This window comes from Ranitomeya variabilis, chromosome 7 (assembly GCF_051348905.1).
Source record: "Ranitomeya variabilis isolate aRanVar5 chromosome 7, aRanVar5.hap1, whole genome shotgun sequence".
Lineage (NCBI taxonomy): Eukaryota > Metazoa > Chordata > Amphibia > Anura > Dendrobatidae > Ranitomeya > Ranitomeya variabilis.
This window is the reverse complement of record NC_135238.1, coordinates 23,260,194-23,287,701: the sequence shown is the minus strand read 5'-3', so window position 1 is coordinate 23,287,701 and position 27,508 is coordinate 23,260,194. Positions and strand designations below refer to the sequence as shown.

At 45.5% G+C, this 27,508-nt stretch overlaps 1 protein-coding gene and 1 long non-coding RNA gene across 5 annotated transcripts in view; one reads left to right on the top strand and one right to left on the bottom strand.

Moving 5' to 3' along the window:
- LOC143785557 (uncharacterized) overlaps positions 1-11,227 on the top strand; it is a 202,310-nt gene extending 191,083 nt beyond the window's left edge. For both annotated transcript variants that reach the window (XR_013218013.1, XR_013218012.1), the window contains 2 exons: positions 10,418-10,509; positions 11,051-11,227. This is a non-coding gene — a long non-coding RNA (uncharacterized LOC143785557). The remainder of the gene's footprint in view (positions 1-10,417; positions 10,510-11,050) is intronic.
- A 2,623-nt stretch (positions 11,228-13,850) lies between these two features.
- Positions 13,851-27,508, bottom strand: part of PRKCB (protein kinase C beta) — a 137,215-nt gene continuing 123,557 nt past the window's right edge. The window contains exons 17-18 of one of the 3 annotated variants that reach the window (XR_013218010.1): positions 22,706-23,577; positions 19,775-22,291 (exon numbers count right to left, since the gene is read on the bottom strand). Coding sequence is in view for 2 of the 3 variants with exons in the window: in XM_077274510.1 (XP_077130625.1) it covers positions 23,419-23,577 (159 nt within the window). In the remaining variant the exon portion in view is untranslated. Of the gene's footprint in view, positions 16,016-19,774; positions 23,578-27,508 lie in introns of those variants that run through there. The other 2 variants (XM_077274511.1, XM_077274510.1) reach the window with 2 other exon arrangements.

Here is a 27,508-nt window from a genome sequence, read left to right as displayed (position 1 = left end):
CAACGGCCGTAACAGACATCGATCCTATATACGAAGCCGCGGGAGACGCTGCTCATTTATGTGATAAAAATAAATAATATTTTATAATGAAGTTAAATATTCTGCTCCGACCATCTGTTCCTGTAAATGTGAGACCGTGGGCAGGCACAATAGCAAAAATATTCTGCAGCACACACTGCCGGTGCGAAGATGACAGTCGGCGACTAAAGCTTTCAGAAATCATCACCTTACCCCTCCATTAAAGGAGGTCGCCGACACTCTGCGATCTAGATCATGGCGTGTGTAGTTCTACCCGGGCCTTCTTTTTTCCACCGTCCTTCACAGATCTTCTCCATAATGATGGGTGGTGGCCATATTGATCTAATGATCTGCCCCACCCTATAGGTGGCGCTACAGAGATATTATTTGTCAGACTTTTTCTGCCCTTCGAGGGACCTTTCATCGCTGCTGATATATTAGTTTACAATCAAATAACAATTACTGGAACATCTCGAGATATCAGGAAAGCCGACATGTCCCATTTAAAGCCCCTTACTGGCTAAATCAGCCCCTCTCATCAAAAAGATGGACTAAAAAATTGGAAAAATGCAGATATCCTATCACCCTGTCATTCTATGGATATTTTACATGGCAAGTGCTTGAGAGCACCCAGTGATGTCACCAATAGTGGTCAGTGATGTCACCAATAGGGGCGCGGCCGTGACAACTTCATGGGTAATAGACCAGATGGTGACTTTGAAGTAGGAACCTCGTGGCCCTTAGGAACCTTAAATCAGAAAACATAGATGTACGGGTGAAACAGGGATAACCAGATCAGTAGTAGGGTCTTACATGTTGGGTAGAGTTACCCTTTATGTTTTTGTAGCTTTTTAGGCATCTGTTGTGGCAATTAGTTTTTTTTTTTCCCAACAATGAAGTTTATAGCCTACTCCCCCAGTAGAGAAGGTCTCTCCATCTTTCCCGTTCCTCTGTCAAATCTGACGGCAATAAATAAAATTGGTAAAATGTACTTGTCTGACATCGGAGCTCGGAGGGAATCTCTATCCCGGGCTTCTATATTTACAACGTCCGCCTCTCAATAATCAGCCTGCCGACATCAGCAACTCTGTCGGCGCAAGATTTATACTCAAACAAGTACCCACAGGGCCACTGTAATAAAGAAACAAAATAGGGCAGTGGATGAGCGTCCTCGAGGACGGAGGGGAACGAGTCTGATAATGGAGTCCACATAGGAGAGACCCTAAAATCTCAGACCCCTCCCAGGTCTGTAAAGCCCAGTGTCCATGAGACTGTAGACTCATCAAATGGAACTTATTAACCCACCTAAAGTGTATCACGCTTGTAGCCAGGAGGGTAACTACAGGGGGCACAGAGGGGCCCAGTATTCTAAATAACCCACGGTAGAGGGGACCCTGTTAAAGATTTTGCATCGGGACAGACCCGTTCATTGGGGGAATGGGGCTTGGTAGTTCTTCTCCTTAGTAATCTTGTTGGCTTGGGGTGGGCACCATAATGTTGGGGGCATCATATTGTGTGTGGAGAGGCAATGTGGGGTCTCTATATTCTGTGGGGGGGGGGGGAGTACCATAAAGGATTTGTACTTACCACCCTTGAGCACCTATGACTTTCCCGCTAACACTACCAGCCCATTCTGGAAGGTCCACTTTTGGACAGGGTCAACATGTAATCTTTCCCTTGCTGTATGGGACCCCCCTAATTTGCTGGGGTTCTGCATGAAGATTTGGGAAATTCTTGGCAAATGCCGATCAGGGGCACTATTTTTGGTGGGTACATAGAACAGACTGGGTAAGATTAGGGATGTGGCTTAGTGTAATAGAAAAATAGCATGACTCCTTACTATATAATACAACTCCTGAGTCGGAGCTATTTTTGCAATATCAAAACTGGTGGGGTTTACTCAAGCGCCATCTACGACTGGGATGCTTCTGGTCTAGACTGGGGAGTCCTAGGTGGGTGGGAATAAAGCTTCCCTAGATTGCCACCTCCATTGTTGGTAACTATGCAATACATAACCATACCTCCCAATTTGGAAAGAAGGTAATCAGCCCAAGGACCTCAATGTTGTTGGCCCCAGTTTTCTGTGTACTAGCTCATGCGATAGGACCCAGTCTATACGGCAGAGCTAGGACAAGGCATTTATGTATAGGGCCCTCACACGACTTCATATATAACAAGTAGGGGAGAGGATGTGATGGAGCGCGCTGTAGTGTCTGTGATCAAACAAATAAGGCAGCACTCTGTAGCGCCAAAACTTGCAAACATGAAATATGAAAATTGAATTTAATTACTGCACTAGAAATATGAAAAAATGAGAAAGTTTAGCGCATAAATTGGCCAATTCATGTGTACCTGGTAGCCACGATAAGGCATTTCTCGTTTACCAGCACCTAACAATGCCAATCCTCGCTTAGAATAAAGTCTTCATCTGTATGGGAACCTGTGAATCCTCTCTTAGACTAAAATCTATATCTCCGTGGAGGGGTAGGCGTAGTTTTGGCGCTAGAGTGCTGCCTTATTTATTTGATTGTTTATGAGTTGGTGACTCTAGGTTAGCACCTGTTCACACCTAGTCTATGTTTGGATGTGACGGTCAGGTTTTTTTTTTTTTTTTTAAATTTGTAGTGTCTGTGATGCTCCAGTTGTCTTCTCATCGTGTTGATCTTCTCATCTTGGACTCTGAGCGTTTCTGCTCATCCTGTCACCGCTGACTGTCAGCAGCAGAAGAATGTGTCAGGCGCCAGTGATGATGCGGAGAAATAATTATCTGCACCCGTTCTCCTAATTTATATCAAAGACGCTGGCAACAAAAAACCCTGATCTAATGCTCATTGTGGTATGGAGCATCATAAAAGCCACAACATCTGCTGCAGAACCTCAACGTAGACCCCCTAGCTGCTGCACAACATCATAATAGACCCCTAACTGCTTCAGAACCTGCTGAGGTGTATTATGAGGTTCTGCAGCAGCTGAGGTATGTATTATGAAGTTCTGCAGCAGCTGAGGTGTGTAATATAATCTGCAATAGCTGATGTGTGTTTTATAACATTTTGTTGCAGCTGAGGTGTGCATTATGATGTTCTACAGCAGCTGAGGTGTGTATTATGATGTTCTCCTGCAGCTGAGGTGTGTTTTATTAGGTTGTGCATCAACTGACGTGTAATATGATCTGCAGTAGATGATGTGCGTTTTATAAAATTTTGCAGCAGCTGAGTTATGTACTATGAGGTTCTGCAGCAGCTGAGGTGTGTAATGTAAAGTTCTGCAGCAGCTGAGGTAATATGATCTGCAATAGCTGAAGTGTGTATTATGAGGTTCTGCAGTAGCTGAGGTGTGTATTGAGGTTCTTCAGTAACTGAGGTGTGTATTATGAGGTTCTTCAGTAGCAGAGGTGTGTATTATGAGGTTCTGCAGTAGCTGAGGTGTGTATTATGAGGTTCTGCAGTAGCTGAGGTGTGCATTATGAGGTTCTGCAGTAGCTGAGGTGTGCATTATGAGGTTCTGCAGTAGCTGAGGTGTGTAGTAAGAGGTTCTGCAGTAGCTGAGGTGTGTATTATGAGGTTCTTCAGTAGCTGAGGTGTGTATTATGAGGTTCTGCAGTAGCGGAGGTGTGCATTATGAGGTTCTGCAGTAGCTGAGGTGTGCATTATGAGGTTCTTCAGTAGCTGAGGTGTGCAATATGAGGTTCTGCAGTAGCTGAGGTGTGTAGTAAGAGGTTCTGCAGTAGCTGAGGTGTGTATTATGAGGTTCTTCAGTAGCTGAGGTGTGTATTATGAAGTTCTGCAGTAGCTGAGGTGTGTATTATGAGGTTCTGCAGTAGCTGAGGTGTGTAGTAAGAGGTTCTGCAGTAGCTGAGGTGTGTATTATGAGGTTCTGCAGTAGCTAAGGTGTGTATTATGAGGTTCTGCAGTAGCTGAGGTGTGCATTATGAGGTTCTGCAGTAGCTGAGCTGTGCACTATGAGGTTCTTCAGTAGCTGAGGTGTGTATTATGAGGTTCTGCAGTAACTGAGGTGTGTATTATGAGGTTCTGCAGTAACTGAGGTGTGTATTATGAGGTTCTGCAGTAGCTGAGGTGTGTATTATGAGGTTCTGCAGTAGCTGAGAAATAACTGAAATCTTCCAACCATCAGAATTGACTGTCTGTGTCTCTGGCTTTCCCTTCCCTCGTTATCACCTTCAGCCATCTCCTGATCATCTCCCTTCTCCCCTCTCATCTCCGCACTTTATTTTGATGCTTCTCCTCTATGTGCCGCAGCTCGAGGCGATGAGAGTGACAGACACAGAGTATAAAAGTAGATTTCCTTTTAATAAATATTTGATTAATAAAAATTAAAAGCGATTAACGAAGCTGGATTATGATTAAAGCAAATTAGAACATCCCACCGGCAATCGCTTCGGCTTCTTATCTCTTATCAATTGGATCTGTCATTCAGTAATTAAGCAGAGTTACGGTAGCTCAGTAAGGCCAGTCATGTAGGCCTCATATATGGCCTTGTTGCCCATAGCGACCAATCACAGAGCAGCTTTCATCTTCCCATAGCAGATTAAGAGATGAAAGCTGAGCTGTGATTGGTTGCTATGAGCATCTTTAGGTTAGGACTGTGCTATCTTTCACCTGGGGCAAAGGTTTAGGTTTCTGCTCTTAGTCCTGTATCTAAATACCCCGGCCAAGGGAAAATGGTCTATTGTCGCCCACCGGGCACATGGCACCGAGGTCAAGTGCCCTTTTAGGTAGCCGGCTGCTATTTTTCCTAGTCTCCCTCATACACATGCACAGTATGGCTGAGCGTGCATGTGTTTTCAACGGGCAAGACAGGTTAAGCCCTTTAGGGATTTTTTTTTTTTTTTTTTTCACCCCAATTTTTGGGCTTTTGTTTTTACTTCCCAGAGCGATAATTTTTTTTCTCCTTATATAACCCTACAGGGGCTTGTTATTTGCAGGACCAGTTTTAGTTTTGCGTGACACCATCCATTTCACCATATAATGTACAGAAAGACGAGAAAGCGTGGAGGGACATAGTGGGAAAAAAACACAATCCCACCATTTGTTATTGTTTTTTTTTGGCTTTTGTTTTTACGGCGTAAGTGGTTCCAAGCACCTCTGGAGGCAATCCATCCTCCCTGAAAACAGGATCTGGTGTGTAAATTCAACATGTGTGATCCCTACCTCCCCTGCCATCATCTGCCCCCGTACACCATGGATGGTTGTCCGATCCCCATCTCCCCTGCCATCATCTGCCCCCGTACACCATGGATGGTTGTCCGATCCCCATCTCCCCTGCCATCATCTGCCCCCGTACACCATGGATGGTTGTCCGATCCCCATCTACCCTGCCATCATCTGCCCCCGTACACCATGGATGGTTGTCCGATCCCCATCTCCCCTGCCATCATCTGCCCCCATACACCATGGATGGTTGTCCGATCCCCATCTTCCCTGCCATCATCTGCCCCCATACACATTGGACGGTTGTCTGCTCCTTATCTCCCCTGCCATCATCTGCCCCATACACATTGGATGGTTGTCTGCTCCTTATCTCCCCTGCCATCATCTGCCCCCATACACATTGGATGGTTGTCCGATCCCCATCTCCCCTGCCATCATCTGCCCCCGTACACCATGGATGGTTGTCCGATCCCCATCTCCCCTGCCATCATCTGCCCCCGTACACCATGGATGGTTGTCCGATCCCCATCTCCCCTGCCATCATCTGCCCCCATACAGCATGGACGTTTGTCCGATCCCCATCTTCCCTGCCATCATCTGCCCCCATACACCATGGACAGTTGTCCGATCCCCATCTTCCCTGCCATCATCTGCCCCCATACTCCATGGACGGTTGTCCGATCCCTATCTTCCCTGCCATCATCTGCCCCCATACACCATGGAAGGGATCGGACAACCGATCTTCCCTGCCATCATCTGCCCCCATATATCATGGATGGTTGTCCGATCCCTATCTTCCCTGCCATCATCTGCCCCCATACACATTGGACGGTTGTCTGCTCCTTATCTCCCCTGCCATCATCTGCCCCATACACATTGGATGGTTGTCTGCTCCTTATCTCCCCTGCCATCATCTGCCCCCATACACATTGGATGGTTGTCTGCTCCTTATCTCCCCTGCCATCATCTGCCCCCATACACATTGGATGGTTGTCCGATCCCCATCTCCCCTGCCATCATCTGCCCCCATACACATTGGATGGTTGTCCGATCCCCATCTCCCCTGCCATCATCTGCCCCCATACAGCATGGACGTTTGTCCGATCCCCATCTTCCCTGCCATCATCTGCCCCCATACACCATGGACAGTTGTCCGATCCCCATCTTCCCTGCCATCATCTGCCCCCATACTCCATGGACGGTTGTCCGATCCCTATCTTCCCTGCCATCATCTGCCCCCATACACCATGGAAGGGATCGGACAACCGATCTTCCCTGCCATCATCTGCCCCCATATATCATGGATGGTTGTCCGATCCCTATCTTCCCTGCCATCATCTGCCCCCATACACCATGGATGGTTGTCCGATCCCTTTCTTCCCTGCCATCATCTGCCCCCATACACCATGGACAGTTGTCCGATCCCCATCTTCCCTGCCATCATCTGCCCCCATACGCCATGGACGGTTGTCCGATCCCTATCTTCCCTGTCATCATCTGCCCCCATACACCATGGAAGGGATCGGACAACCGATCTTCCCTGCCATCATCTGCCCCCATATATCATGGATGGTTGTCCGATCCCTATCTTCCCTGCCATCATCTGCCCCCATACACCATGGATGGTTGTCCGATCCCCATCTTCCCTGCCATCATCTGCCCCCATACACCATGGATGGTTGTCCGATCCCTATCTTCCCTGCCATCATCTGCCCCCATACACCATGGATGGTTGTCCGATCCCCATCTTCCCTGCCATCATCTGCCCCCATACACCATGGACGGTTGTCCGATCCCCATCTTCTCTGCCATCATCTGCCCCCATACACCATGGACGGTTGTCCGATCCCCATCTTCCCTGCCATCATCTGCCCCCATACACCATGGACGGTTGTCCGATCCCCATCTTCCCTGCCATCATCTGCCCCCATACACCATGGACGGTTGTCCGATCCCCATCTTCCCTGCCATCATCTGCCCCCATACACCATGGACGGTTGTCCGATCCCCATCTTCCCTGCCATCATCTGCCCCCATACACCATGGATGGTTGTCCGATCCCTATCTTCCCTGCCATCATCTGCCCCCATACACCATGGATGGTTGTCCGATCCCCATCTTCCCTGCCATCATCTGCCCCCATACACCATGGACGGTTGTCCGATCCCTATCTTCCCTGCCATCATCTGCCCCCATACACCATGGATGGTTGTCTGATCCCACATAAATCGCCGAGTTTGGCCTCAATAATAATAAATCTTACCAATGTGTCATATCACCCCCACATATAGACAATAGAGTCCCTAGAGCAGAATTATCTCCCTATACAATGAGTCGGAGCCGTCATTACTGCTGCCTCCCGCTTCACATGATTACATATCAGACTCAGCTCTGCTACAATTAACAATGACGTCAATTTTTATTTTTTTTCCCCGGCTTTTTGGTGATATGTAAATGTCGCTATCGCAAATTGCCCGAGTGAAGCCACGACAAACTTGATTGATTGAAATTGTAAAGCAAATCTCATCTCATTGTACCAGGGAGAGGGGAAGCGTCAATCAGAATAACTGGCTTAGAATCCCAGAGCAGGCGGCATCCCGCCCCCCCCTTCTATTAACTCTTAGGTTTCCAAACCCATAATGTCAATGGCTGATTGAAGAGGATTTCCTCCGTGTAATCAGTGGAAGACCTACATTTCTAGAGCGCTGCAAGAAAAATATCCCGTTAGTTACATGCACCGAGGCCACGGCTTAAAAGTAGATTCCGGAAAAAATGTAGGTGCCTTAAGACCACCAATCGACAGGGCCACTGACAGCTCACGTTTGATTCCCCTGATGTATAAAAACCTAAGCTAATAATTAAAACTAAGGCAGGAAGATCCCCCAGAACCTATATGGTCCAAATATATGGAGTTCTGGGACCAAAAAGGTGGTGTTTATGCAAATCCCACCCAAAAGTAGACATTTTAATTCCATTTGCCGAAAAAAAATAATAAAAAGAATTGGTGTTTCCTCATCTAGTTTCCACTTGAAAACCTCGTCAGTTTCACCCACATGGAAAAAAAAATTTTTTTTTGAGCACAGACCCCTAAAGCGATTATCAGAAAACTATTTAGAAGAACCCTTCTCAAACAACTCATTGTGAATTAATAGAGGGGGATCGGTGTCCCTATTCAGGATCCTCAACAATTGGTCAGGATAGAGTGTTCTGGAGAACCCAACAGATCTACACATTACATAGACAATACATCAGTATCAATAGGCACAGTGTAATGCCTCATTTCTCCTGCGGGGGCACTGCAGGGATGCAGAACACGTGGTAGCAGATTCCCGCCAAGATTACAGCCAATCACTAGCTATGATCAGCTGATGATTGGGGGACTTTACAAATGAAAAATGGGTGAATATTAATGAAGACCCCCAGGGTTGCAGCTATTGGGGGTGTAGAGGGTGCACTTACACCCAGACTTCTTGGTGCTTGAGATGATGGCCTAAATCCAAATTAGGATACAACTTGGCGCTGTCTCTTGGCATCTGCCAACGTTCCGGAATAACGGGATGGATCTTGGTACCAGGGAATATAAACAAAGGAACCTTGTAAGATCTTGACATTTTTATCGCATTCTTCCCTTACCGCCATCACAATTACACCGGGGCAACGAGTGGCGGAGACCGAGGCCGGGAGCGGCTAATGAGTGCGCAGGCTTCCCGTGCCACCTTTTAATTGATTCGATGCCAATGCTTTGAGGGCAAAGTTAAAGAATAATGAGTAGAACAGGATTATTGTGCAGATGAAACGTCTAGGAGATCGCCTGCAGGGGAATCCGGCTGAAGGTCAGAGACGATGGCGGAGCTGGGTCGCGGCTCGCAAAACTAATGAGCTTCTCTTCTTCACATCAGCTTGGAGAAGCCGAGGAGCTGACAGCCATGTTTCGTCTTGTCTTCTCCTCATATGCTCAAGAAATCTTATCCGGTCCTTCCCTGCTCTTCTAGTGGGCCGCCATGACCATGACCATGCAATACAACCATCATGACCATTAATGGCAATGGAGTGGCGCCACATTGTGCACTCATGTGACATTACTACAAATTGCTTTGTAGGAACAGACTAATTTTTGGGACAAGATTGGTTCCTGCAGCGAGTCGGAACACGGTGCAAGTTCATGTAATGCACAGGAATGGCTGATGGGTCCTCTCGGGCCTACTAGCTGTCCAGCAGGACCATAGAAGACAGCAGGACAGTTGGAAAGGGGAGAGCCAGCACTAAACTGCTCCCCTATGTACGGTATTTGTCTGGAAATTGTATCGGACTGTGTTAATGGCGTGTCATATGCCTTAATAAAAAAAAAAAATACATGATTAAAAAAAAACACTGCTCCCCTATACAATAAAATTATATTTATCTGCAGCCACCACTAGGGGGAGCTCAGTGCATAAAGATTTATACTTTGGTTCCCAGGGTCATCAGCTCATCGCCCCAGGGGCTTCATTCTCAAAGGGGTTGGTTTTTTTTGTTTTTTAAATACATGCATTTTTGCAATTGTGTTTCCTTAAAATTTACCTTCTATAGTCTTTTTTTTTTTTAAATTATCTATTGCTGGCTGCAGAATGAGCTAACGGAGAATCAGTCAGGGGACTCATTCTGATGGGCTGACAGGAGAGTGTGTAGCTATTATCACATCCTTTTTTCTCTGTGCGGATTTAAAAGCGAAAACAGTTCAGAATTTTTTTTTTTTTTTTTGAAGCTCAGTTACAAAAATGTTTTTTAGCCCCAAATTTAAAGGGGAAAAATATTTATGGTCCCTCCCCCTCAGAGGTGGACAACCGCTTAGACAATGAAGCCCCTGGCGCGATGAGCTGATAATTATCGCCTAATGGCGGCATATTCATAATGAGAAAGATGAAGATTAGTGGGTAAAAAAAAACATGAAAAATCTTTATTATAATAACTGATTAAGAATAATGTTTCATCATAGAAAGCCGAGATATGGAGACTGTAAGGAGTTAGAATATGGTGCCCCATGCTCAAAAAATACTTAATTTTTTTTTTTTTTTTTTTTAAATTGTGGCAATTTTTAAAATGATTAGTTTTTTTTTTTTTTTTTTTTAATTGTGGCAATTTTATTTTAAATTTTCAATGGCACAATACGCATTCAAAATATAAAATCTTGCAATTTTCACACTGGTCAATGAGGATTTTTTGTTTTAGACTCTAATTTTTTTTTGTTTCAGGAAATAATACATGTACATTAGCCACCCTTTATTTTGTATTGAAGAGTCTAATGAGCATGTGCAAAGGTCGTTTGTGATGAGAGGGGGAGCAGGTAAGCTGTGATACACGAAAACTTATTTTATGATGACTTCTCCTTAAAGGGGTTGTCCTGCCATTTTAAAAAAAACCTGCTTATATAGAAAACAAATATTCAGTCACCTTACGGAACTCCCTTCTGGTCCATTTTCAATATTTCACGACTCCCTTCTGGTCTTTGTAGTCCCCCACAGGTGATCACGTGCCGCTCACAGATTGGACACATCAGTCACATGGCTAGGTGAGGCTTTATGTGCCATCTGACCGCTGCAGCCCACCAGTGACTGGCTACAGTGGTCCTTTGACTAGATGGCAAGAGAAGGTAGAGACCAGAATCGTGATTGGTCATGGATAAAAAAAACAAAAAAAAAAAAACACCAAACACCCCTTTAGTTTTTTTGGTGCCAATCCAGACTTGCATTGAAGAACTATTTTTTTTTTTTTTTTTTTTTAAACACCAAATAAAGTAAAAAAAAAAAAAAAAGACAAAAGTTTTTTTCATTTTAAAAGACTGATCATTTATTTATTTTATTTTTTTTTTCATGTCATACATGCAGTAACCGGATCTTGTACACAAGGCCCAAGAATAAATAGATCAGCAGACGTATGGAAGACAATGGCCGCGCCGGCCAACCCGTGAACATGGAAGGCCACACAATCCAAGCCCTAAATTCAGGTATTAGTTCAAAAGTACACAAAGTTTTGGAAGAAGTTGGAAGTTGACATGTGGCACAGTCCGCGGACACATCATTCTCATCCGCCCTTAAAGCAACAGTCTCCAGGCGGGCGAGAGATCAGCGCTTTAAAGGGATACGTGACATCCTAAAAACGGAGGCATCTACTTAACCCCTAAATCGCTCATTCAGATCAATCAGTGGCAAATTTCTGGATCAGAAATCTTCAACAAAGCCAAGTTGGTTCCAAGTTAAAAGGTTGGTGTCCCTTTAAATATTAGTCCAAAATCCATTAGTTTTCACCGGTGGCCATTGGCTGCAAAAAATACTCCCATCATGGACATTCCCTATAAAAATACAACTCCCATCATGCATGCATCTGTCCTGACATGCTGGGAGTTTCTGTTCTCTATCAACAGGTAGCAAATCACTTTCCACCATTGTTATTTTACTGTCACAAGTTCTAGAAATACTCAAGGCTGCCCCCTAGGAACAAAAAAGCGAGTTGGCACAATGATATTTTTCTAAAATATTTTTTTTTTTTCTGAATTTCAACCAGGATTACGAGTTCGCTCACGCTGACTGGGGTGTGCCGGACGGGACGTGTGCATAGGAAAATCAGCTGTGAACCAGAACAACCAAAAATAGAGGATTTTTTTGTAAGTTTTCACTGTTCCTGAAGATGCTCCAACTAACATGAAGGTCTCATAAAAATGGCCAAACTGATACATATTTTACCTGTCTGTACGATCCTTTCGGACTTCGTCCCCACGACAACACTTCCTGCCCAAGGGTTCTCTGGAAGCTAAATCCTACTAATGGGATGTGGTAAAATTACTGGGAAGGTCACTGGTTTTATTGTTCATATTTTCATACCGGTGCTAGAAAAATAAAAGCTGGATTTTTTTATTTTGGGCCAAGCTATGCTAACATGGAGCGATGGGACAGGAAGCACTGTCATAGGAACACGAAAGTTATTCTAACAGCAGACCTTCAGAACTTCCAGGGCCAACCCTAGGTTAATAGGCCGTGGAGCGCCCTCTATTGACACCTGCCCTTATGTTGTACCATATGGTGCCCACATAACACTGAAAAATCAATAAAGTATGGAGGCTGCAGGTACCACGCCATCAGGCCTAGTGCTGAGACGCATACCCTGGAGATTCTGGGCCCTAATGCAAACTCCGAGCCATGGCTCTCACTTACCATGGCAATTCTGGGGTCTTTGTGTATTGACGAGGGGCCTGGCTGTAATGGCTAGCTCTGCACATTCTATAGCTACACCACTGGACTGGGGATGAGCTCTGTACGTAAAGACAGCCCCTGGGAACTACAGAGAGGAGCCTGCAGCTCTGTTAGTTCCCCTCTGCTTCCTCATGGGCGGTACTAACAGGAAGGCGGAGTCAAAGGTGACAGTGTTCTTAAATAAGGGTGGAGGAATGGTGAGGGGCTGTGCTACTTCAACTACTACCAGGGAACAAAAAGCACCAGCTCCTCATGAATGAGTTAGGGGATTTTAGGCAGCCTTTTCTAAGGCCTCTCTCCCCTGGACAGGAATGCACCCTCTACTTAGAAACAGCCCTTGGGAACTGTGTAGAGGAGCCTGCAGCTCTTCTTCCTCATGGGCAGTACTCACTTTAGGCTCTGCTTCCCTGTTAATGACAGTGATATTAAATAAGGGGTGAGGAATGGAAAGGAGACTGTGCTATTACTACCGGGGATCAAAAAGCACCAGCTCCTCATGAACACGAGTTAGGGGATGTGAGGTCATGACCCAACACCAGCTGGGCAGGGTTTTCTAGGGGGGAGTCACTCTCCCTTGGACAGGTGATACAATCTGTACTTAGAAACAGCCCCTTGGAACTGTGCAGAGGAGCCTGCAGCTCTGTTGGTTCCTCTCTGCTTCCTCGTGGGCAGTACTAACTTTAGGCTCCGCCTCCCTGTGAGTTATTAAATAAGAGTGGAGGAATGGAGAGGGGTTGTGTACTCCTACCAGGGATCAAGAACGTGAATTAGGGGATGTGAGGTTATGACCCTCACCAGCTGGGCGGCCTTTTCTAGGGGCCACGCTCCCCTGGCAAAGTGTGTGACCGGCCGATACCACGGGAACATGATCACAGCAGAAATCCTCCTTGCATTCACCATCGGTGGCTCAGAACGAGAGGCAGATACCACTGGGATATGTGGGGCGGGGGGGTCCGCGTCTCCTGCGAGGCCTGTGCAATTCAGACTTATCAGAGCAGCTAATGTGTTTAAGGGGACAATAAAACTTCTCAGACACTTCCATTAGGAGGAAAAAAAAATAAATCTGCCACTACCAGGTCTTACATAAGAGCTCAGGCAGGAGATAATCACCTCCCCGCTCACTTCTGCCCTTTACAAATTCTTGATGATCAATTATGAATATATTAATAAAAAAAAATAAAAAATGCTCATATTCTCGCTGATGGGCAGCCGTTCAGGATGTAGCAGAGCTGAATGTGTTGGTGCAAAAGTGGAGAAGTATGACATTTTTCGAAAAAAACTAACAAAAAAACCCCCCTGATAACAGAGCGTAATAGAATGAATAGGAGGAGGTTGTCGTCCCTTTATAGCATAACACTTTGCGGGACTGAAATGATGGGTGTAGGGGCACGTACACATTGAATATGTGCACCCAAATTATGTTTTTACTGCGTTTATGTTTTTATTTTTTTTTACCTATTAATTTGAAAGCTGAAATAATTGACATGCTGCAAGAAAAAAAATCTCTTTTTGTAGATATTGTCACACGCTGAGGTTTTTTTTTTTCCAGCTGCAAAACTGCAACATCTGAACAAGTGTTTTGTCGGAGTTTTCAGGTTTTTTTCACATAAAAAACAGGATAGCAATCATGCGAAAAACCTGATGTCTGAATGGGGCCCTAAATCATCATAAGAGGGCTCCCCCCTGCTAGGACAACCCCTGCTCCATCTGATTGAATTGCCCCCCGGTAAAATAAAACACCTTTACCCCCCCTCCGGTGGTTTTAGCTGTAGTACCAGACACAGCCTGCTGCCAGGAGTGGCGCTGTTTGTAGCAGAAGCCTGGTTCTCCTTATCTCGTACCGCTCAGTGTAATAACTCTTCCTGCAATGATATTATGGATGGGCAGAATCAGTCTTAAAGGTTTGGAGGCTGAAAGCTACTTACGGCTTTAGGTCTGAGCCGCTATTCATCACCCATCAGCCCCTAAAGAGATGATTATAAGGGCGGAAAAAATAGGGCTTTAGTTATCAATTGTAATAACCGCAGGTGGCGGATGATAAACTAAACAGAACATGAAACAGCGCCTCTGTTATGCAGAGGTTGTATGAGGTACTACAGCTAGCCTCCATCAATGGAAAAGGGCAGAACTGATACCAGACACTAACACCATGCTGGACCTTTTCCATAAGAGCCTGCTGTGAGAGGGGAGGAGGAGCTGCAGGAGAAACAGCCGTCATTGGCTGTAAATATACCGCACCGTTCTGACATCAAGCCACAGAGCCTAAGATGGCCGCCTTCCTAATGGACATACAAATAGGACCTGTGTCTCTGTGATCGTTACTCCCCTTTCCTTAAAGGGGTAACTCCCAAGTGTGGAGATTATCCCCTATCGCTGGGGGTCTGACTGTTGGGACCCCCCACTGATCCCAAAAACCTGGGCTTGGAAGAGCCTCATATAAATGGCGCCAAAGTCGACCATGCGCATTGCATTCATTCTTCGTGGGGCACTGCCTCGACCATCTCCGGCGGTCCCGTTAAGAATGGAGCTGATGACCATAATCAACCCCTGGTTTTTGAGATTGATGGGGATCCCAGCAATCCGGAAATTATCCACTATACCAAGGATAAGGGATAATATCCAAACGTGACAATACCTATTTATTACAAAGACAGAATTGGCCAGGATTAAAAAAAAAACAAAACTACTCTATGGAAGTAGATGGGACTGAGCTGTAATACCACTAACAACCCACTGGACAGGTGTGGCGCTGGCTTTTTCCAATCCTGATCTTCTCCTTTAATCTCTAGGCAACAAATCTGTCCAAAAACAGCGCCATATCTTTCTACAGGTTGTGTCTGGTATTGCAGCCAAGTCCAAATTCGCTTTAATGTTGAAGAGCTGTAATAGCAGACACAACCCATAGACTTTATGTGACATTTGTGCAGTGAAAAAGAAATGAAAGTACTTCTCCATCTTTTGTAAGAGTCATATTTAGGCCTGCGGATTCACCAATATATCTGGAGTGGTCAGAGCTGCATTTTCCCCATACACTTCTGAATCAGAGCTGCATAACATTTTGTCCTACCTGCAGCCACCACTAGAGGGCGCTTACTGCTTTATTGAGTTCTGTGTGAGAACAACAGCTCCCCCTAGTGGTGACTGCAGGCAGCCAGATTTTTTTCAATCTCCGTAGCGGATAAATGGATCAAGATATATTTAAAAAAAATGGTGTTAATTAAAACAAACTCGGCTCTGCTACATGTTCCTAGACATCTGCTCTGTATTACGTAACGATATGTTATTTTGGGGGAGGATGTCCCAGCCGCCTGGTTTCTGGGCTACCTTCATTGCATATAGAGTGATTTCTGTTAGCCCAAGTACAATCTTGAGAGCCCTGGAACACAACCCCACTGGCATCACCAGATCCTGGTTGGGTCTGAAGGTTCCCGTCAGATGTTTCTCCATCCGCTACACATTGATCACAAATTCCGGGTTTGTGTACGAAAATCCGGCAAACTCATTCTGATCCAGGTTCATGATAAAGAGTTTGTCCGTGGGGGTGAGCTCTACGGGCTGACGGGTGAACTCCTTGTCAAAGTTAGAGGTGTCCCTCTTGTCCTTCTGCAGAAGTAAGAAGTGAACAAACTCCGTTATCGGGAGGGACGGCGGCACACCAAGGATGGGTGGGATGGCGGAATGCGGCCATTTTTGCAATAAAGGGTAACGTGAAGGTTTATTGCAACTTTTTCGGAAACTTTTTGATGTTCATGGAAATGATGGGAGCATTAACCAATACAGTCACACCAGCTTCCATCCTCCTCCTCTGCATCCAGGCGCACACAACAGCCAAACGCAACACGAGCGCCAAAAATATTCCAAAATTTAGACCCTTTAAAAAAAAAAAAATTTTTTTTGATCAAAACGGAGGCCAAATAATCCTGGATTATACAGAAAAAAAAAACAACAGATAGAAGAGAGATTAGGATCAAGTAAAATTAACAAAAAAATGTCGTCGGATAGATGGAATTATTATTTTTTTTTTTAACCGAATAGTAATTGCTTATTTCAGAAATTTTAGGCAATTTTAAAAGGTTTATTTCCATTTTCATAGATGGATATTTTATTGCAATTTATTGCTACTTAAAATTTGCAGCCGTTGTTGAGTAATGAACCGTTTCCATTTGTTTACAGCTCGTTGCCTAGGAAACCGACCACCGTTGCTGTCTAAGCTTGTAAACACGGCGCTGAAGATGGCCAAAATCAGACAGCAGCCGCGTGCTCTAGAGATCGTAGACAGCTTCAAAACCGTGCGTACGAGCGCTGCGCATGTTCTACTGTCTATCAGCGGTTGTCGGTCTCCTAGGCAACGGACTGTAAACAAAAGAAAAGTGTTAATATTTTTTAAAAAATGGGTGCAAATTTTAAGCAGTAAATTGCAAAAGTGCTTGTATTTACCAGCTGCATCCATGATGGGAATAACCGTTTCATACAATTTTTTTTTAAACTCTCCTGTGCCAGATGATCGATATGCAGTGACCGGAAGGGTCTCCAGGATCATCACAGATCAGGTCAGAGATCAATCAATCGATGTGTTATAATAATGTATGGTACTGGCAGCCTAAATCACAACCTACTGGGGGCACAAACAAAATTAAAAAAAAATAATTGTAAAAAAAAAAAAAAAATGAAAAAAAATAAATTGTCAAAAAAATAAATAAAAACAAAACAAAAACAACCCTCCACACACTAGATGTTGATGGATAATCTGGCGAGCCAGAATGGGGGGCATCCAAACGGCTGTCTCTCTACAGCGACTATAGCCATGAAGCAGATTGCACGGTTTTCATTCACATGTCAGATTTTTCCATGGACAAGAAAATCAGACTGTGATCAAAAGTTTGATGAGAGTGCGGTGCGAGCGGCAGCCCATTTTCTCCACTTTGACAGTCCATGAAAAAAGGACTGCACTCAAATGTCAGCAGAGCGCAGTCCGCTTTCTTCAGAGAGAATGTCTGGCATCACTGATTTTGATCAGACACTCGGATAGGTCTCTGATATTTTATGGGGACCACTCGGTCCGTTGGGAAAAAAAAATAAAAAATCAGACATGTGAATGGCCCCATAAATTATCACAGGTACAAGCGCTGTCTGTGAAGATCGGACGTCTGAACTGGGCCCAACGCGGGAGATTGAGGTTGCAAAAACTCCAACTGGTTCTATCTTTTTTGCAACCCCATTCACCTGAATTATGCGGCTACATAGCAGCAGCGTGGAGATCAGTCACGGTGCGGCCCCTGCCAAATTATTATATATATATATATTTTTTTTAAGCTGTAGTACCATACAAAACCTGTGAACAGTGGCGGCGCTGTTTTGGTAAATAATGCCTCCATGTTTCTCTAATGTTGGCCAACCCCTTTAAATCGCTAATAACTATCATAGACTCCAACGTTTGCGCCAGGTCGCGGTATAGGTGCTAATAGTTTGCGCTCCGGTATTAATACAAGTTTGGCTCCGGCTCGTCTTATATCGGAGCAGAAGGATCGCTATGTAGGGTTCCCGCCTAGAGATGAAATCGCCTCCATTTATGCGTAAAGGGTTAAATCCCTGCAGCGAAAAGCAGATCTTCACCCATCTCTCCGCAGGACGCCCGGAGCTCCCATGTTCTGACAGTTACCATGACAACCATTCTACCATGGAACACAGCGCGCGCCGCTCCGACGTGGGCCCCGGTGATCTCCTTCACGATGGAGGGATGTCACGGAGCGGCCGCTCCTCGGGTTACTACTACTAGAGCTCCCGGCAGAGATGGCCGAGATTATAGCTTAATCCACCACTGGCGCCCACCCCCCCGTAACCTGCATCAGTCTCATCACGGACCGCCTTACCCAGTTTTCATTATTACCCAGAGAAAGCCCCCTTGGGTCAAACAAATCCAAATGTTTGTGGTGCCGTTCCACCTTGGCCTTTTAGAGGTGATTATGCCGATATGTCTTAAAGTGTCTTCTGCCTAAAAATTGGTGCAAGTGAAGCAACCAATCAGGATGCAGCTCTCATTTTCAAAAGTGCCTCAGAAAAATGAGAGTTGGTAGCTGATTGGTCGCCGTGGAGTTTTCCCCCCCATTGTGTCCATAATAACATCCCCATGACGTTACTGGTTCATCCAGCCGGTCGTGTTGGCAAGATGGCCGTGACGGGAAACCAAGAGAGGCCATGATGGCAGTATTGATAGGACTGGTGGATTACCAGTCCAGTTCCACCTACCAGCTTCTCACTGGCACGCTGCAGGCCTCGGAATGCCGCTCTGTCCGCCTTGCTTTGCACTGCAGCTACACTTGTTCATAAATTCTTCATATTGATGGATTGGGTTCTCCCAGCACAGACCAATCTCCTTCTCCATGACACCTCTGACATTAGATTTAAGGGCAACCTCCCCATAGGGAAGCAAGTCTGATAAAGGCTGCGGCTACATGGCGGCATTGTCAGGGACGCTGTTCACATGACCAAATTTCACACTGTCTCTGTTCCATCAGTTGTTTTGGGAATGGCGCAGCCCACCCCATATTCACTTCCAATGAGGTGCAGAAAAAGTTATGTGCTCTTAAAGGGGCAATGCCATCTTTAGACGCCATCAGCCATTAGATGGGCAATAACGTCCTGATCAGTAGGGGTCTGACCGCAGCTTTTCTGGTGGTCCCACAGAGTGGGAATGTGCATACCTGGCCACTTCTCCATTCAGACGCGCCTAGTTTTCAGGATTAGTGGGGGTCCGAGGAGTCGTAACCTTCTCCCCCTTTGGTTGGTGATAACTTCTAAAAGATACGAAGTACCCTTTAAAAAGGATTATTATTATTCCGATCTTCATATGTGAATATTATTGGATAAAGCTGGTAAAAACAAGCACTTTTGCAATTTATTGCTTATTAATATTTGCAGCCGTTCTTCAGATATTAAAACTTTTCTTTTGTTTACAGCTCATTGCCAAGGAAACCGACCACCTCTGTTATAACCTGGTCAGGATTAGGAGGTAACCACGCACTCCGGCGAGCCAGGACGGCTTCAAAGCAGCGCTTACAAGCTCATCTCAATAGAAAAAGAAAACCTTGTAAGCACTGCCCATGTGCTGCTGCCTAGCAGTGGTGGTCGGTCTCCAGGGCAACGAGCTGTAAACAAAAATGTTAATATCTCAAAAATGGCAGAAAATTTTGAGAATTGATAAATTGCAAAATCAATTGTATTTACAGCCACTATCCAACAATACCCCCATTTATGACCCCTTTTAGCTTACAATCACTCCTGGAAGACTTGTCAACTCGGCCGATGCAGGAACGTCTTTTTTTTTTTCTTTTTTAGGATACATCCTGACCAGTTGGAAACAAATTCAGCATAAATTTAATTTTTTATTAGTACGAAAAGTTAAACTGGCACAAGACATTTATACAGAGGATGAATACAGGATGTCCTGAAAACATGTGCTGAAAATCATATACAAAATAATGGCTTAAAAAAAACAAAATAATAAAAAAACAAAATAAAAAAACATCCCTCATACTGGAAGATCAGACCCCGATGAGAAGATTCCCTTTAATCTCTGCCGTACTAATCATACACCAGTCACCCCGATCTCGTATACTAACACAAACATGACGGCAGCCACCACTAGGGGGCGCTCATTGTATACAGTCTCCACATTGACCTCAGTGATAACACCGTATGCAGGAAGCTCCATTGTGTTCGCTATTTGGGGAAAAACTGAAGGATATCAGAAACTAAAACAAAAAAATTAATCAGCGCCCAGCTAGCGTCAGGATGCTAAACGTTCCGCTCTCGAAGTAACTTAAATAGCAATTCCATAAAAATATACAAACCGTCTGTAACCTGCCAATAAAATAGCATCAAGTAATCAAGGGGCCCAATGTTTTTTTTTTTATTTTTTATAGGAATGGCTAATACAGCATTGGACCACATCTCCGAGGATAGAGCTTTTATTACATCCCTTTACAAATTCTGGACGTCTTTTGTTTTTTTGCATGATTAAAAGTGCTGTACATATATTTATGCCACAGAGAATCAGATGCAAAAAAACAACCTTTTATCTTGCATGTAGATTTGAATGCAATTCCTGGCTGCAAAGGGTGAAATTTGCTGCACATTTGCACCACAATTCACCAGCACCATACCCCCTTACCAACAATACACCAGCACCATATACCCCCTTACCCACAATACACCAGCACCATATTCCCCCTTACCCAGCACGAAACGGGCCTCTATGTAAAAGCGAATCCCATCTACTGGGAGAACTAATTATTGGGCTAGTAATAGAAGCAGGAGTTGCATGTAATGGTCGCAATTTTCTAATTTTGCACTGGGTTTTTGCAGGACCCCAAGAATTAACGTGCAGGACGGTAGCTAAAGGCGTCATGGTGCATGGGAAATATACAGACTGGAGCATGATTGGGGGGCTAGGGGACCATTTTAAATGCACAGTGCTTTTGAGATCGATAGATCCAGGTTTGTATTAGTTTAGCAGAAAATTTCCTTTTGTGGAAACAGCACCACTCTTGTCCACAGGCCATGTCTGGTACTGCAGCTTTGCCTCATTTAGATATATGAGCCCCTGTGCCTCGGCATTAGATACAGGGCCGGTATGGACAGCTACATTCACACACATGGTCAAACTAAGCTCCAACACTTTTTCCTCCCTCCTGGTTGCCCGGTGGGAGTTATAGTTGCAAATAAACTATAAAAACAATCAGACGTCACTGCGGGAAATAATTATTGCTATGATTAATCTTCCAGCATAAAAATACTGCATATGACAATAATGGGATGCAGCATTTTTGCCTCCCTAATAGTGTAACCCCCGACAGCGTCGTTCCAGGACGGCGCTAGGTAACCGGTGGGTCTCCAGTTGCAGAGTCACTACAACTCCCAGCATGGTCTGACTGAGCTTGGAGCGCCACAGATTGCAGGCTCGGCCGCCGGTCACTTCTCCAAAATTAAAAATGTCTGCGACTAACTTTGGAGAGGTGTACTGCTTAAAAGGGAGGTTCAAACATGTTCTGGAGTTTGCAAAGAAAAAATAAAAAATGACAGGGGTAATACTGACATGGACGCTGGAGTGGCGGGCAGAGCGCTCGCCCTGTGCGCCAGGACGGGAATGTGCAGGGAGTAATGAGTTAATGGTTGGCTGAAGCTGCATGCCGACTGGCCAATTTGTAGCGGAGCCCGGGGCATTCGCTGTGCTAGTGCATTATCTTCTCCACTCATGCGGAAGTGATGAGGATGATGAGGATGATGGGGGTCTCGCACATACAGGAACATCTGCTTTATTTTTATGTCATCGATAGGCTTTGGCCCCTTTGGAAATCTACTGTGTAGCGCGGGCACGCAGCGCCAGAAAACACGGGAAGGAACGGAGCGCAGCTTGGGAGATTTGGCCAATGGGACGTCGGGCCTGTGAGATTTGCCCTTGCCGGGGTCATGGAAAATTATAGACCAGGGCTTTTTTTTTTCCCCTATCATTGATCTGTCCAAAAATTACATAGTTAATGCACAAGTGTCGTACCTAGGTACAAAAATGAGACAAACATGGCCGCTTTCTGCCAGTAAACCAGCGCCACATCTGTGCACAGGTTGTGTGTGGTAGTGCAGGTCAGCCCCGTTCATTTTAAATGGAATAGAGCTGAAATATCAAACACAACTAGGGAGGGTGGGAATCGATTGTCAGGACCTGGTCCATCGACTACGACAGACGCCCAGCGACCAACCGCCTACTTGCCAGCATTTTGATTAAAAGGAGAGCCAGGGATGCTGTCAGGTAGCAGGCAGATCACCGCCAGGCCAGCTAATCAAAAGGAGAGCCAGGGATGCTGTCAGGTAGCAGGCAGATCGCTGCCAGGCCAGCTAATCAAAAGAAGAGCCACGGATGCGGTCAGGAAGCAGGCAGATCACTGCCAGGCCAGCTAATCAAAAGGAGAGCCAGGGATGCTGTCAGGTAGCAGGCAGATCACCGCCAGGCCAGCTAATCAAAAGGAGAGCCAGGGATGCTGTCAGGTATCAGGCAGATCGCTGCCAGGCCAGCTAATCAAATGAAGAGCCGGGGATGCTGTCAGGTAGCAGGCAGATCACCGCCAGGCCAGCTAATCATTCCGATAGCATCCCTGGCTCCTTATTTGCAGGCAGATAACTGCTAGGCCAGCTAATCAAAAGAAGAGCCACGGATGCGGTCAGGAAGTAGGCAGATCACAACCAGGCCAGCTAATCATTCCGATAGCATCCCTGGCTCCTCATTTGCAGGCAGATCACTGCTAGGCCAGCTAATCAAAAGAAGAGCCATGGATGCTGTCAGGTAGGAAGCAGATTGCAGTCAGGCCAGCTAATCATATGAAGAGCATCAGATGCTGTCAGGTAGCAGGCAGATCACCGCCAGGCCAGCTAATCAAATGAGGAGCCATGGATGCCGTCAGATAAGCGGTGGGTCACCCAGCGGCCACAGATCTCCAACATGGCTGATGGCCCGGGTCCTGGGAGTCCACTTGTGCCATTTCTAGACACAGCCCATGGACAGAAGTGATGTGGGGAGAAAGTAGCCATGTTTTTTTTTTTACTCCTAGACAACCCCTTTTTCTGTTATATGAGCGGAATCGTTTATGTTCCGGAGCTGGATGAGTAAGACGTGCTCTGCCAGGGCCACACGTCGGTTTATAGAGAATACGTCGTTCTCGTGGCCCAGTTTGGCTTTGGATAGGTCTTCATGGTCCACCCTAGCCAACGCGTCATCTTGGTCACAAGACTTAAGACATTGCCCCTCTTTCTTCACATCCTAAGGGTTACACAAGGAATCGACCACAGGGCTCTGAACACACAGCGAGGCCGTGCCCGACACACTCAGCAAGATGGCATAGTTATGAATACTCAACAATTTGTATGGGGGCGAGCATGCCACCCCGTGACGGATTACACACGTACAGGCCCCGGCCGGGGAGGTAACTTGGGGGAATAGGGGCAACTCAAACCGTTTAGTCTTTCAGCTCCTGTTTTACAAATTCAGAGTTAACAAAGGAAAATCCTTCAAATTCTGACTGGTCGAGGTTCCTGATCACCTCCTGGTCGGGTGGCGTTAGCACTGGCGGATGGCGGGTGAAAAATCGGTCGAAGTTCTCAGCGTTTCGGCCGCACTATGGGAGGAGGGGGGAGAAAAACAAAAACGATGGGAAATGTATAAATGGAAAAAAAAATTAAAAAAAATCAAAGAAGATGTCAAAGCGAAAGGAGAAAAGGACATTGTATCTGGAAGAAAGAAGTCTGAGCAAGAAGGTAAAAAAAAATATAGGCAAGAATGTCACAGAAATGGCTTCAGATAGGACCAGCGTTATGCGCCCCGAGGGCGAGCAAGACATGGAAGCATTGGAGGCCGGGAAATCGGGATGTAAATTTAGGCAATTTTGACCCTGACAACCCATTAGATCATTATTTCCATTAGGTGGTCTGCACTACTAAAGCACTAGACTCATTGGGTGCGGTGGGCAACAGCTCGTCTGCTCCAGACCCCCAACATGGAGGGTAAGGACGATTTCAGACGGCTGTAATGAAGACAGATTTTAGAGTCCGCTACTCCTGTGGTCATACTATAGGGGATGTAGATCTTCAAATGGATCTTTAAAGTTCTGCTTTGTTCAGTAGAACCACCATGCAAGAAAGCATGGCGGACCAAGTGTTGCCTTCACGGACACTAATATGCATCCCAAACTAGCCTCGGGCTGTCTCTTTAAGAGTCCAAATTTTCAAACCCAAAAGCCAATTGAAAAACTAAAGTCTTAAAGGGGCTAGATGAGAGGAGAAGAAAAACAGCGCCACTATGGTCATTGGGTCATACCTGGTATTGCAGGTCAGACATATTCCAGTGAATGGATCGGAATGGCAAAACCAAACCGCCCATAGACAAGGGTGATGCGGCTTCTATGGGGTGTAAGGCAACACATCTAACCCCTTTTAGATTTTTTTTCCCCCCCTTCCGACTATCCAGACCATCTGGTGCAGAGAGGTGGTCCGAGGACAGGCAGAAGTGTCCTCAGCCTTAAAACATCTTCCATGTAAAGCAGTTACTCACGGGCAGCAATCACAGAGGAAACGTACAGATCTGAAGCCATCGAGACTTCTTTACATTGATAGCAACACAGATACGAAACAGGAAGACAACATGAAAGCGACACATGGAAATTGGCAGAAAGTGGGATCCATCAGATTTGTCACAGGGGAGCATATATACCGTACTTGTTAATTAGCTGCTGGAGCATGGGAACAATAGATCACATGCAGCCTCGTCTAAGAACTTAGCGGTCATAAAGTCCTTCTTGTGACAAAAAATGTGCAAGTCTGAATGTGCAGATAAAAATGATCCCATGCTACACATATTTATACCTGGTGCACACAGAACCCAACTATAAATATAGCATGGGGGCCCTTTAATACAAAAGAAAAGATGAAAAAATGGTGTTTGAATTGCAGGTTTATTGTTCTTAATGCTCCTCATGGGCGGGTCTTCGATCCGGAGTAGACCTCTCTCTCTGCTGTCATTGGAGGGATGGGACAACTCCCCCAGTAACCCCATGAGTGTGGTCACATATCAGCTTCCTTTCATATGTAGAGGTGCAGATTATGCCATATGAATTTACGCTTTTTAAAAGAGAACCTGGCACTTGTTTTAAATATATTTTTTTGTATCCAAATGATGTCATTTTCCTAAATCTGGTGTTTTTCTGTTGTTCCGGAGCCACTCTGTTCCCGAGGTACGGCTGTACTTTTCTCTAAATACATATAGGCTTGTTAAAGGGGGCATGGTCATCTAGAAGACTCCAACAGAAGAGTTGATGACCACACCTACTTGGCAAAAAATATACTAGGATTATATCCAGGGAAGGGAGAGGCCATAACTCCAGAATGGAGTGGCGCAGGAACAAAAGAAAAAATGCTGGTTTTAGGACAACAGCAGCATTTACAGTGTTAAACTGCATATTTATTGCAAGTGACAAGTCCCCTTTAATGAAATACTTGCAAGGTTAGGGCCATTTCCATTGACCCCAGTGCTGGTGAGGGGCAATCTTCACTAAGAGCCTCCTTAGAGAAAATGAACTCATGTTCTTGGAAAGAGCCAGCTGGTTGCCAAGACTTGTGATGTTGACAATACTCATACTATTCTTGGGCTCAGCTAACGTTAATTATTTGCCACCTTAAGTCAATTAGTACCTTTTTCTGCTCTGAGATAGTCTCCACATGCAGCTGTTCTAGAGGTTATAGGTTCTGAAGATGTAATAGAGCGAAATGTCTCCATGAGACCAATTCTAAGGGAGAACTAGTCTTCATTTCTGTACATCCCATCTACAATGACCATCTTTGAGTGCATGAACCCTCAAAAGGGCTGGTCCGTCTCAAAAGGGCTGGTCCGTCTCAAAAGGGCTGGTCCGTCTCAAAAGGGCTGGTCCGTCTCAAAAGGGCTGGTCCGTCTCAAAAGGGCTGGTCCGTCTCAAAAGGGCTGGTCCGTCTCAAAAGGGCTGGTCCGTCTCAAAAGGGCTGGTCCGTCTCAAAAGGGCTGGTCCGTCTCAAAAGGGCTGGTCCGTCTCAAAAGGGCTGGTCCGTCTCAAAAGGGCTGGTCCGTCTCAAAAGGGCTGGTCCGTCTCAAAAGGGCTGGTCCGTCTCAAAAGGGCTGGTCCGTCTCAAAAGGGCTGGTCCGTCTCAAAAGGGCTGGTCCGTCTCAAAAGGGCTGGTCCGTCTCAAAAGGGCTGGTCCGTCTCAAAAGGGCTGGTCCGTCTCAAAAGGGCTGGTCCGTCTCAGAAAGGTTTCAATGTATATGCAAGAAATTGAGCAAGCACTTTATATCTGCAACCAAGGGCTGATACGATTTATCCAATCCAATGGCCACAGATGACTTGTGAGGACGACTTGGCTACTTTGAGTTGCCTTTAAATAGGCTCCAGATAGAGCGGAAATGTCTCATGTGCTGGACGGAGCCAGAATTTAAATCTTCAGCATAGTAAAACACCACAAGATAATGGAGGGCCGGCAATAGAAGACGACAATTATAGGATCAACTCTCAGATTGGGCTAAAAATACGTTGTGCACAAAATACAAAGCGTGAACTGGGCCTTATGCGCCGAGCAAGTAACTGTGCTCCGGATTTTTTTCAATGTGGTAAAAGAAATTAGCAAAAGCCAAAAAAACGTAGTCCAGAATCGCGGTATTGATAACGGCCATGAGAGGAGCCCTGTCCATCCAGCTCCAGTGTCTCTCGCTCCTCATTTCGGCGGAGGCCTCACCGGTCGGACGGCTCCTTCTTCCTCTCCTATTTACACATTTACCTTCACACTTGCCCGACTGTGATAAACTGTCCCAGACACCGTGCGCTTTACCAGAAGGTGTTAAATGGGACAGGGTGAGATTCGCCATGAGAGCATGTGTAATTAGAGGAAAGGAGGGCACAACGTGGAGAAACGCCGCACTCCTCGTCTTCATCACCATCGCCACTTTTACAGGATCCATTCTTGAGAGATCGTACTTGGATACCTTGACTTGCTGTAGATTCCTCTGTTTTCGGGTTTGGGAAAATGAGCAAGGAATTTTCTTCAGCCATATAAAAGTAAAATTTTGTGAACCACCGAGAATAAAGAAAAATCAAGTGTTCAGATCAAGTATCAGGAACCAGAACACTCATCGGTTTGGATCTTCAAATTGTTTGGATCATTAACAGTAATTCTAACATCTACGGCCATAACTGGGTTTTCATAATCTTTTTTAGGAAAAGGGGTAACACGTGTGGAAACGTATGGAACGCAGCAGACACCACTACATTCCCTGTTCACGTGATAGGACACGCACCTATCAGACATGTAAATGACCCATATGGGACAACCCATGTAAAAGTGTGGGTGAAATAATCCTGGTCTATGAGGGAGCTAAAAAAATAACAAACAAAAAAATGTCTTTTGCTCAGGAGGACCCAACATGTCCATGGGTTACACACGCATCCCATTGATTTCACTGGCCAAGGTGTAATACTTAATTTGTCCAGCGGTGTCACTGCAGAATAATTCAGCACTTGCTGCCAGGTTTGA